Raw genomic sequence first — 11,719 nt, 5'->3', positions numbered from 1 at the left:
TTGAGTCAGTTCACAGTTGTAGGCTGCAGTTGCATTGGGCAAAGACACCTGAGGTCAGTGAGCAGCTGTCTCTCTCTGTATGTGTGTGTGTGTGTCACATGAACTGAGGGGGAGAAGGAGGGCCAAGACAGCAAATTCCTGCAGTACACATCTACACAAGTACACTGAGAGAGAGAGAGAGAGAGAGAAAACAGAAAGAGAGACAGAACAGAGAGAGAGAACAGAGAGAGAGAGTGAGAGTGAGTGAAAGGGAAGAAAGATAAAGAGGCCAAAAAGCAGAGAGACGTAAATATTCAGGGCACATGAAGTAGTTTTTAAGGTCATAACGCCACACTTCACGCACACTGCAACATTTCATATCAGAGGATTAGCCCCTCGTCATTTCACGGAGCAGCGGGTCACAGGTGGAGCCCACAGCACGTGGCGGGGGATTAAAACCCGAGCAGACGAAAGAGAGAGCGAAAGTGAGACTGAAAGATGGAGAGATAAAAAAAAGAACAATCTGGAACAGAAGAGAGGAGAGAACCCAGCCGTCCGCTGCAGTTCAGACACAGCCAAGACACAACAGCTCTCATCTGAAACACCAGACGAACAAAGGGACAGACGGAGAGACAGACAGGTCGAGAGACAGACAGAGAGAGGCAGGGACAGGGACAGACAAACGCAGAGAGAACTAATGACAGACAGTGAGAGGCAGAGAGACGGATGAACAGAGAGCGAGAGACTTGAGGATGTTGGTGAGCGTACATTATCCTGGAGAATGAGCGTGTTGTTTATTCAGGATTCAGTTGAAAACATCTGACCTCGCTCCAGGGGATCCAGCAGAAAACAGACACTGAGAAAAAACATTTAAATAAAGAGCGCTTTGTAGGAGAAATGTTTCATATCATGCCCCAAACGACAACAACACACACCCAGTCACCTCCACCACCAGTTGCTAAGGAACATCTGGTGGTTGCTAGGGTTTTGCTTGACAGATGTGATGACATTCCATGTGGTTGCTAAGAGGTCACTTGGTTGGTATGGAAATTGTGATGGTTGCTAAGCAGTTATTATTTTATTTTTTTATAAACCTTGATGCCTTTGCTAAGATGTTACTAAGTGAATAGCTCAGTAATTGTAGGGAGTTGTTAAGCGATTGTAAGGGATTGTTTTGCTAAAGGGCTTCTTCTTAGGTCTCCCAGGTGGTTGCTAGGGTGATCCTGGGTCATAACTCAGGGGTCCTGCTAGGTGGTTACTATCCCAGGAGGGTGTTAAGCTGATGCCAAGTGGTTCTGATGGTTTCCCAGGTGATTGCTAGGGTGCTGTTAGACGGCTGCTATCTTTTTCTTTTAAATATATTTTTATTCATCCACATTTCTGCGGCAGAGTGTGAGGTCGGCCTCGGGTTCGAGACCTTCTGCCCGTCTACACCGGCTTCTGGCGTGGAGGGATTTATTTGACCAAGAGAGACAGGAACAGATCCAATATCTCTGGGTGCATTTGGATATTTGGAGTGGGGGCACATCCTGTGCCGGAGGGCATTAACACGCCAGCGGTGCTTTGTCCCTGCGGATTAGCGCAGCCTGGTTTGAATGGGTAAAGCAGGATTAGCACGCTAATGCGCTCTCCTCTGTGGACAGTCGAAAGGGGGTTCTGCAAGGACACCACGGTCTGGATTCAAACGGAGATGAGACCAGGAGGCTCCCGACGTCCACCCAGTTCCACAAAGCTAATACACTAATTTATACTAATCCCAGCTCAGGTGGGAACACCACAAAGAGCGCTCCAGCAGGACCTCTAACATCATTAACCTCCCTCCATTCCCTGGTTAAAAATGGTACGTCATTCTGAACCAGGGCCCAGTGCCATGACACCAAATATCAAACATGTCTTTTTCAAGGAGGAGATTTCAAATGTTCCTTTAAATGATAATGAGCCACTCGCTGTTCACCCCGACCCTGAGCACACAGCAGTGAGGAGCGAGGAGCAGAAGCGCTGTTTTTTTAGCCGCTTTCGCTCTGTTCTTGCTTCTCCATTTGTACTCAGTGCTCTTATTTCTCCATGCTCCTTGTGTCTATTTAACCTCTTCTTTGCGCTCTCAGGTCCAGCGCTGTGATTGGACATTCTCAGACGAGGGGGCGGGGCCATTCTAAAGTCTCTGCACTTGACGTCAGAAGCAGAACAGAATCAGAACGGCTGGTTTTATCCCGTGTAGAGCACAGAAAACTGACTTGGTGGACTCATCAGTGAAAGTGTACAAGTGCTGAACGAGGGAGTTTTGACAATTTTCCAGTTTAAATGATTAGCAAAATGGTGATGATCTTTATCACATCCACCAACGCCAGCCCTGTTTAGTTTCAGCTCTAAGCTACCACACCAGGCTTAAATATTTATCCAGATCCTGCAGAGCCTGATTAGTGGGATGAGGTCTGCGGGGCGGTGCTGGATGGCAGTTCTCCAGGAACAGGCTTGGCCAGAGCTGCTTAAGTAAATGAAGTATGGGCCACTTTAGTGTCATAATGAAGTGCTTAAGATGTTAGGTATTCAGGATTCAGTCATATGACTCCTGCTTGTCTCTCAGTGTTTCTCGGGAACATTTTATCAAATAAATAATGCAGAATAAAGTGCACCATAAACAGGCAACAGTGGGTCTACAGTTACACTCACAGAGAGCAACTATTGCTGCTGCTGTAACAAAAATACTTACAAATACTTTGCAAAATGATCAATTGTGTTATCTCTGTTGTCTCTTTCTCTAAAACAGATACAAGGTTTTACAAAGTAAGAAGCAAGTGTGCATAAGCTCCCATTTTGGTAGGTTTTGCTCAGTTATCTTACTTCTCTGCCCATGTTTTCTAAGATTTTGCTCTTGTCTCTCATTTCTCCACCTTCTTTTCTCAGTTTTCACTCTGTTATCTCACCTCTCCACCCTTGTTTTCACAGGTTTTGCTCAGTTCTGTCATTTCTCTACTCACATTTTCTCCCACGTAAAACCAGGTCGGACACTTTGATTACATAAACAATTTTCCGGGCTACGTTTTTATAATATTTCTCCTCATTACGTAACGACACAAGCAAAACCCGAATGTGTCACTCAAGCCCATGTTTCCAGACGTCCAATGTAGCCACAAACAACTGACAGAGTTGTTTTCTTTCACAGTGTGTGGTTTGGTGGGCTGCAGAGACCCAAGCTAATTTCAACAAGCACTGAAACAGGGAGTCTTTCCTCGTGTCCCCTTTAATTGGACTAGCTTTAAAAGGTGTTATATACATTTACAGTCTCAAATGTCAGAACACTGAGCAAAAACATCAGCCCTTTCCCGCTGGCGCTCTGACGCTACTGAGAGCAGATCAGGCTTTTTCCGATGTTGCTTGCCTTGCTTATTTGCTTCCTCCGCCCGAGATGAGAAGAAACATCTGGGTAGTGTTACAACACTGATCCAAACAAGAACAAGAACAATAGTTGTGTTTTTGGGAGAGGGACAAGCACAGAACAATTAAGCTGGGACTCGTGTTTCCAGTGCTGTTTTCAAGCTGAACAAAGGGGAAAGTAGGACAGCGCAGCAGTGTCCCAAACGCAACAGACAAATAGGTTATAAAACAGTGAGAGAAGGACCTGGACTGAATTAATGGAAAGTCAAAAAGGGCCGCACTCTTGTTGAATTACTCCAGTGTTTTTCCTGCCCTGTTCTGTTCTCAGAATGTTCAGCCGGATCTAGCGAGGTCTCCTCAGTCAGAACAGCTCCGATCGGAAGCAGGTGTTTACAAAACACGATCAGACTGGAATATCTCTGCTCTGAACCAAAGACGGAATCAGCTCAAGCTCAAATAATCAAACATTACTCGCTCCAGAGGTGCTGCAGACTGAGCCAGAGTGATGGAAGACTTCAAATAAATGCTGTAGCTACAAACTAGTGACATTATGGGGAACGTGAGTCCCTGCTACCCTCCCACAGAGCGTCTCACGTTCACACCCAGCTGAGCTCATTCTGGAAGCTGATTTAGGTTCAGTTTTAGTCTTTAAACTAAATTGTGTATTGGTTTTAGTCTCGTTTTACGCCATTTTATTGTTTTAATACTTTAGAGGTATTACTTATTGTTAAATTTAATAAATAACAGTTCAAAAATAGCTATGGCTGCAGACGCGTTAACAGCCAAAATTACGTTAAAGGAATATGGCCACTTGTCTTCAAATATATTTCGTATTTATTCAGTATTAACATTAAGTTCAAAGTAGCTGCAGACGGCGTCGCAAACCGAGACTGAGTCGACTCCGTAAAGATTCAGTATGAAGATTGAATCACTGGCCGACTGTTCATACAAGTGACTCTTAGACGCTGAAAGAATCGATTCCTTGGGACTCGACTCCTCTTGACTGTTCCGTATCGTCGCCCTGACAACAGCAAACGGACGGAGCATTTTCCTGTTTTTATTTTCTTGAGGGTTTCTGTTGTTTAATCTGAAATAATATGTAATTATTGTTTCGATTTTACTGTTTGACACATTAAATAAATATAGTATAAAATATTTAATTATAGTAATAATGTAATAAACACTGAGCACTGAGGCTGGACTTCAACTAGAACTGCTCAGTGGACAGTTACAGGGTCTGCTCTTCAGAGGTTTTACACCCGAAGCTGGGACATTTCAGTGAGGATTTGACAACATTTAGCCACAAGAGCACTACTTGAGTCACTCAGTGATCAGGAACTGGATGGAGGGACCGTGCGACCGGACCCTGGAGGCGGTTTCTGGTCAGCAGCTGGACGGCAGAAGTCTGGTTTCCGCAGACAGTTCCTTTAACTGTTGTTTATTCAGCACTTCTCTTCTGTTCTTTTCTCTTCTCAGGAACAGGGAAGTGGCCAAACTCAGTCCCACTGCGCTCATCGTTCCTTCTGCTCAGATCATTGGGTTTAAGAGTCTTTTCTCGAGGGAGGGACGAGACAGATGGCTTTCAGACGACGGGCTGCAGTCATATCTATAATCTGTCTCTCTCTGTATCTGTCTGTCTTTGTCAAGCTCTCCATCAGCCACTGTATCTCTGTCTCTCTGCGTCAGCATGAGTCTCTCTCCCACTCTGTTTGTCTCTCTCTGTGTCAGCCTCTGTATCTCTGCCCCCCTCTTTCTGGGCCTCATTCTTTCTCTCTCTCTTACACACACACACACACACACACACACGCACACGCACACGCACACGCACACGCACACGCACACACTAACTTTACTGTGAGACTTAAGAGGTGAAATACAAAGCCAGATTTAATGGTGAGGGAGTTTACTTTAAGGTGGCTTTGAAATTAATCTCCAGCGTCGAAGATCATTAAAAAAAAAACAAAAACCCTGAAGTTTTGAGTGTGATTTAACCAACAACAGCAGCTCAGAAATCCAGCGACGGGTTTGAACACGGCCCTGGAACATTCCTCAGAGCAGCTGACACTCGCAGCGTGAGGAGACATTTAGATTAAACCCTTTTCTCCGCCCTCGGGAGGATGCAATGCCTGGAGTTAGCAGCGTGCTTTCTGACAGAGGCAGTGGTTAACTTGAGAAATGCAGGGCTTCTCTTCTCACCAGAAAAACACACACACACACACACACACACACACACACACACACACACACACACACACACACACACACACACTCAAAACAAGAACATTGTGATCTAACTCACAACCACTTAAAAGAAACAGTGACTTGTGTGAGCTGCCCACGAGCCCCACAGCAGTGTTCTCCCCCTGTGTAAACCTGTTCAGAACGCCCGCTTTCAGCACCTGTTCCTTTAAATGATAATGAGTCGCTCGCTGTTCACCCCGACCCCGAGCGCACAGCAGTGAGGAGCGAGGAGCAGAAGCTTTGGTTTTTAGCTGCTAGTTCTCTTATTCCTCCGCATGTTGTGTCCGTTTAATCTCGTCTTTGCACTCTCACATATACGTGGGTCCAGCGCTGTGATTGGAAAGACTCAGACGAGGGGGCGGGGCCATTCTAAAGTCAGAAGCGGAGCAGAATCAGAACGACTCGTTTAATCCTGTGCTTTCTGGCTCAGGCAATGAACAGAAAACGGACAGGGGGTGGGGTCTTGTTTCGCAGTGTGTGGGTTGGTGGACTAATGTTTGGAGTAACGTGAACACGCACCGTACAAGAGATTTCTTCATCATATGCCTCCTTTAAACTGATAATCCACAATGTAAACACCTGCTCTCCCACTGTCAGATACGACAGAATAAATACGATGAATAACTGTAATTTAAATATGAGATTACTTGGTTTAATCCGTCGTTGTGTGTTAAAAAGCTTTTATTAGCTGTGTTCTCTGGCCCAGTTAAAGTCTCTCACAGCGGTGACCCTCCCCACGGCAAATGCCTTGTCCTTCCTAAGCCCCTCCAGGTTCCTGAGCTATTTTAGTGAACACACACACACACACAGTCATGTGCAGAGGTTTGAGTGTCCCTGTTCAAAAGGCATGGTTTGCAGATTTTAAGTGAAAATAAGGGGACACATCTTCAAAAGGAAAATTAAACGCATTAAAACGACTTCAAATAACCCTTCATAAAATTAATGTACTTTTTGTCCTTTATCTGTAAAGTCTCTCTGGGCCTTTCCCACAGCTACACAACCTTAAACTACATGAGACTTTTCCATCTGTTAAAATCAGTATCTGACGATTTCCAGCCACAGAAATCAAAGCTACAGAGTTCAGCGCAGCGTCAGCTCTCAGAGCCACACTTTCCCACGCTTCATTCCTTCTGTGCGGATCAGAGAGGAGGAAAAGAGAGCAGATTCACTAACAGCATACAAGCACGATGCATTTTTAAACCTGCAAATGGAACTAGCACACGCTCCGCAGCTCAGCTCCTGTAAAACATTACGGCAGCACACTTCACACGAAGTAAAACAAGGTCAAGGCGGGACCTTAAAATAAAAACATAAAAACCCACAAAGTTATTCTGGACTTCTTCTAAAGCAAAGCTACTGCTTTTAAAGAAAGATAACACAAAGTGGACCTCAAAACTTTTCGCTGACATCGTTTTGACTCCACTCTCCTGCGTCCTTCTGCCCGTGACCTGGGGACCAATCACAGTCCAGCATTTTTTTTTGGAGGTACCAGGTCTTTAAATGTGCACAGGAGGGGCTAAGAGGCCTGGAGGGGGAGCTAAGACACTCAGGAGGAGGAGCTAAAATAATTAAGGAGGTGAAGCTAAGCTAAGGGGGGGGGGTTGGGCTAAGACAGTAAAATGCACACAATGGCTGAGCTAAGATGTGCAGTGGGAGGAGCTAAAAATCTATAGTGAGCTAATACACTAAGGAGGAGGAGCTAAGAAGCTGTGGGATGGAGCTACGGCATAAAAAGGGAGGAGCTAATGCACACAAAATGGGAGGAGCTGAGACACAAAATGGGTGGGGCTATTACACTCAATGAGGGAACTAAGATATGTGATGGGAGGAGCTAAGAGACTAAGGAGGCGGAGATAAGGCCTTCAGGGGTGGAGCTACGACAATGAATTTGAGGTGGTAAGTCACAGCAGGAACCCAATGGCTAAGCTAAGATCCTCGGGGGAGGAGCTAATGTGTGAGTTAATCAGTCAAAGATGAAGAACTAAAGAAATGAGAGGCCCCTACTGTGGTCATCCCAATATCTCCAGAGGTCAGTTACCCTAAAGAACTAAAGATGATCCGGTAGAAAAGTCCAGACTTACCGCCATGACCAGCTCGAACGGGTGTTTGTACACACGCACGGGGGACTGATATTTCTGCACCATCGTGGAGCTGACGTCGACAACAACCTGAAAACAAAAGGAGGGAGAGGGAGGAGTAAATACCACAGACCACAGCCAATCACTGCCCAGTCCTTACAGAGAAACTAAGCTGCTTTTGTGATGTCACAATATCTGAAAAGACATTAAATAATGACGTTTAAACACATATTTTTGTTTTCCGTTATGCGTCTTGAGACGTGGTCTCCACATTTTTAACTCAAACTGGGGCAAGAGGTGGATTTGACAGGAAATGACGGGTATTAACAGGAAACATTATGCCAATTAATAACAGGTAACAACACACAATGACTATTAATGACAGCTAAGGAAAGGTAATGATATGTAATAACAGGTAAGGACAGGCACTGACAGGTAATGGTAAGTAATAACAGTTAATTACAAGTAATGATAGGTTATAACAGGTATTAACAGAAAACGATAGGTAAAAGATGACGGGTTGCAGAAGCTGGAGTCCTGCAAGCGATTAATAAGCCTCTCAGGTCGAGGAGAGAGGCAGCAGAAAGCCTGTGAATCTACAGCATCACCGCTTCAGTGAAACACCGCAGAGAGGGAGGAGGAGAGAGGGAGGGAAGGAGGGAGGAAGAGGTGAAAGAGGCCAGTCTCATTGATAAACACAGCCTTTCTCTTCGATCGATCCACAATAAAAAGAGCGCTCCATTAAACAAAGCCGCAGGGGCCTTCATTCTTAAACACGGCTGAAGAGACGACGGCGGGAGCAGGACTGGGTCGAGGAGAGCAAGGGAAAACACCAACAGTCCACCAGCAGGGTGTAGGAGAAACGCCATTCTGTGTCTTAATAAAATGTCTGTGAAACCCCACAAGCCCTGTTCAGAACGCCCACTTTCAGCGCCTGGAGCAGAAGCTCTGTTTTTTAGCTGTTTTTGCTCTGTTCTCTTTCTCCTCTGTTTTTACTCAGTGCTCTTATTTCTCTGGACTCATTGTGTCTGTTTTTTTTGCTTTTAACCTAGTCTTTGCGCTCTCAAATAAACGCAGGTCCAGCGCCGTGATTGGACAGACTCAGACGAGGGGGCGGGGCCTTTCTAAAGTCTCTGCACTTGACATCAGAAACAGAGCAGAATCAGAACGACTCATAATGTGGACATGCATTGAACAAGGGAGTTTTTTTTTATAATATGCCCCATTTAAAAATTTCTTATACTTTTTCTCCATGATTTTTACATAATTAGAAATCACCATCTGTCTTTTACACTGTGTAACAACTTGAAGATGACGAAAGGACAGTAGAAATGCTCCAAAGGACTTACAATAACATTCTCTCCATTAACATTTATTTAAAGCTAAGACCTGAATATCACGGAAACACAGGGTTTCAGACGGTGACTCTACATCTAAAACGCTGACTCTATTATAGTCTTTTATCTGTAAAATGACATACTGTCTGAGCTTCTGCAGCTACTTTAAAAGTGGGAAGTGAAAAACCACGAACAAAAACACGCTGAAAATGCGTCCCACTTCAAACACGAAAGAAAGCAGGCTCTGGGCTACAAAGAAAGAGGAAAAACATTCCAGGAATTCCACTTCCACTTACCGTGCTGGTACTTGACTGTACAAACAGATGTGCAGCTATGGGAACATCTGCAAATGTCCTCACTGGAATGTTGTTTACTCTACATATCTATATGTGCTCCGCCATATGTCACTGCTCCTACGATCCGGGGCCTGTTCACACCGGGGCCAAACTGAGGGACTGAGACGCTGTAGAAGACGTTTAATCAGAACCTCTTTGACTCTCTGCACTGACAGACGTGTTAAAAGCTCACAGTGTTCAATCAGAACGATGTTTCAATGGCTGTGATCCAAATAAATACAGCACCATGGCTCATGGCAGCTGCACACTGACTGTAAAAATGCAGAGGGTAAAGTAAATACTCATGAACATAGCAGAAACGTAGGAAAGAACAGGGAGGATGTGTAGCTCTTATTAAGATGTATCCTCACGTGATCAGCCAGAGAACGTCATCAAAGCGGTTGTTAAAACCAAGGAAATTTCAGGAAGAATGTGGTGCACAGAGATAAAATAGAGTGAAGAACCTTCTGTACACAGATGTTCATAAAGAAAATGTGCTTGCGAAGGACAGCCACAATAATGACTTTACTGCTTTAGCAAACAACGTAGGAACCTTTCCTTAACAACTGCCTCCGACCTCAGTGTTGTCCACTGTGTTTACTGTGTGTTTGTTTACATGAGAATGAGCATCACCAGTATGTTAGCCTCTGCATCTTCTAAAAATAAAACAGACCCGGCGTGAACAGGCCCTCGGTCCCTATTCAAAGCCCTAGAGAACTACATCATCTACGTCATCTGCTCTACACCCAACTCCAAGCTACATCCACACCATTCAGTTACCAGCATCATTCCAGCAGTGGGATGTAGTCGCCAGCTTTAGCAATCAAGAAGAAAATGAAAGCATCAGAAGCTGCACCTGAAATAAACAGCTTTAAAGAAAGTAAACACTCCATCACATTTCCCCACGTTCGTACTGAAAGAGGAGACTATAGCGTATTACTGCGGATCAGACACAGCAGTGCTGCTGGAGCTTTTAAACCCCTCAGTGTCTGGACTGAGAACAGTCCACCGACCAAAAACATCCAGCCGACAGCGTCCTGTGTCACTGATGAAGGACTAGAGGACGAGCGACACACACAGTGCAGCGACAGATGAGCTACTGTCTCTGACTCTACATCTACAAGGTGGACCAACGAGGGAGGAGCGTCTCACAGAGTGGACAGAGAGTGGACACAGGGTTTAAAAACTCCAGCAGTCACTGCTGTGTCTGATCCACGCTACACCAGCACAACACACACTAACACACCACCACCACGTCAGTGTCACTGCAGCGCTGAGAATGATCCACCACCACATCACACCTGCTCTGTGAAGGGTCCTGAGCTCTGAGGAACAGGGGGGGAAATGGGGCTAATAAAGTATGCAGAGCAACAGTTGAACTACAGTCTTTAATTTTAGAACTACACAGTGCTCCTATATTGTTAGTATCCGTATAAACAATGAGGTTATTTTAATGTTATGGCTGTGTGAAACGAGCATGATTGTGTTTAATTGATATATTATTATAATCTACGTGACTTTAATGTTAATTGCTAATGAGGCAGGTCCAAAACAAACACAAACAGCAGCCATAACATTACAACTAATAAAACAGCTCGTTATTTGGACAACTTTTAACCACATTAAAGGCTTAATCTACAAAATAACACCGTTTTATTAACGTTAACTAACATTACAGCCCATAAATATAAACACAAAGTTGGGAATTTTCTCGAACTCTCTGTTCCACCTTAAAAACATCGCTTCACCAGACCGTAACCGCTGCGGCATTTAAGGTGGAACGGTACAGTTAAAGAGGAAGCTGGCGAATGCCCGTAAATAAGCTACCCTATGTTCGCATAAACGTAACAACACCATAAATAACAACTCTAACGTCGACATTTAACAAGTTTAATGGCTCTTACCAGTCCAGAAATGCCTTTAAATCAGCTTCGGAATCATCCAGAATGAGGTGAATACGCGGCGGTCTCGTATTCTCGGGTTGTGTTGTAATATTTACCTAAACCCTCGAATAAAAACACATTTAACAGGTATAACGTCAGGCTTTAAGTCTCCAGCTAATCAGGCGAATATTTTACTTATAATAAACGCGCATCCACTGCATATTGAAGCCGTTTTCCGGGAGATCTGACGAAGATAAACCCTCTCACGTCCAGCGCCTGAACCAGTTTATACCCTTCCTCTCTGCAGCCTGGCCCCAGCTCTACGGAGGAGGCGAGGGGCGGGGCCACCGTCAATCATTCTGAAGGGTTGGCCAATCAGATCAGAGCTGTCGCCTACTCTTGACGCAGAGCAGCCAATGAAAAAGCGGAGTGTGTAAGACCCACCCCATCTGCCTCGTCCATTGAGATATTAAATGGTCTTTCATCACCGG

The 11,719-nt window shown here is 44.9% G+C and overlaps 1 protein-coding gene across 1 annotated transcript in view; it reads right to left on the bottom strand.

Moving 5' to 3' along the window:
* The window catches only part of si:dkey-237i9.1 (SEC14-like protein 1), a 45,602-nt gene extending 34,084 nt beyond the window's left edge, over positions 1-11,518 (bottom strand). The window contains exons 1-2 of the mRNA XM_066663271.1: positions 11,250-11,518; positions 7,677-7,763 (exon numbers count right to left, since the gene is read on the bottom strand). Of these exons, the coding sequence (XP_066519368.1) occupies positions 7,677-7,739 (63 nt within the window). The 5' untranslated portion in view covers positions 7,740-7,763; positions 11,250-11,518. The remainder of the gene's footprint in view (positions 1-7,676; positions 7,764-11,249) is intronic.
* Between the last annotated feature and the right edge of the window lie 201 nt (positions 11,519-11,719).

Source organism: Hoplias malabaricus, chromosome 3, assembly GCF_029633855.1.
Source record: "Hoplias malabaricus isolate fHopMal1 chromosome 3, fHopMal1.hap1, whole genome shotgun sequence".
Lineage (NCBI taxonomy): Eukaryota > Metazoa > Chordata > Actinopteri > Characiformes > Erythrinidae > Hoplias > Hoplias malabaricus.
This window is presented reverse-complemented; position numbering and strand designations above follow the sequence as displayed.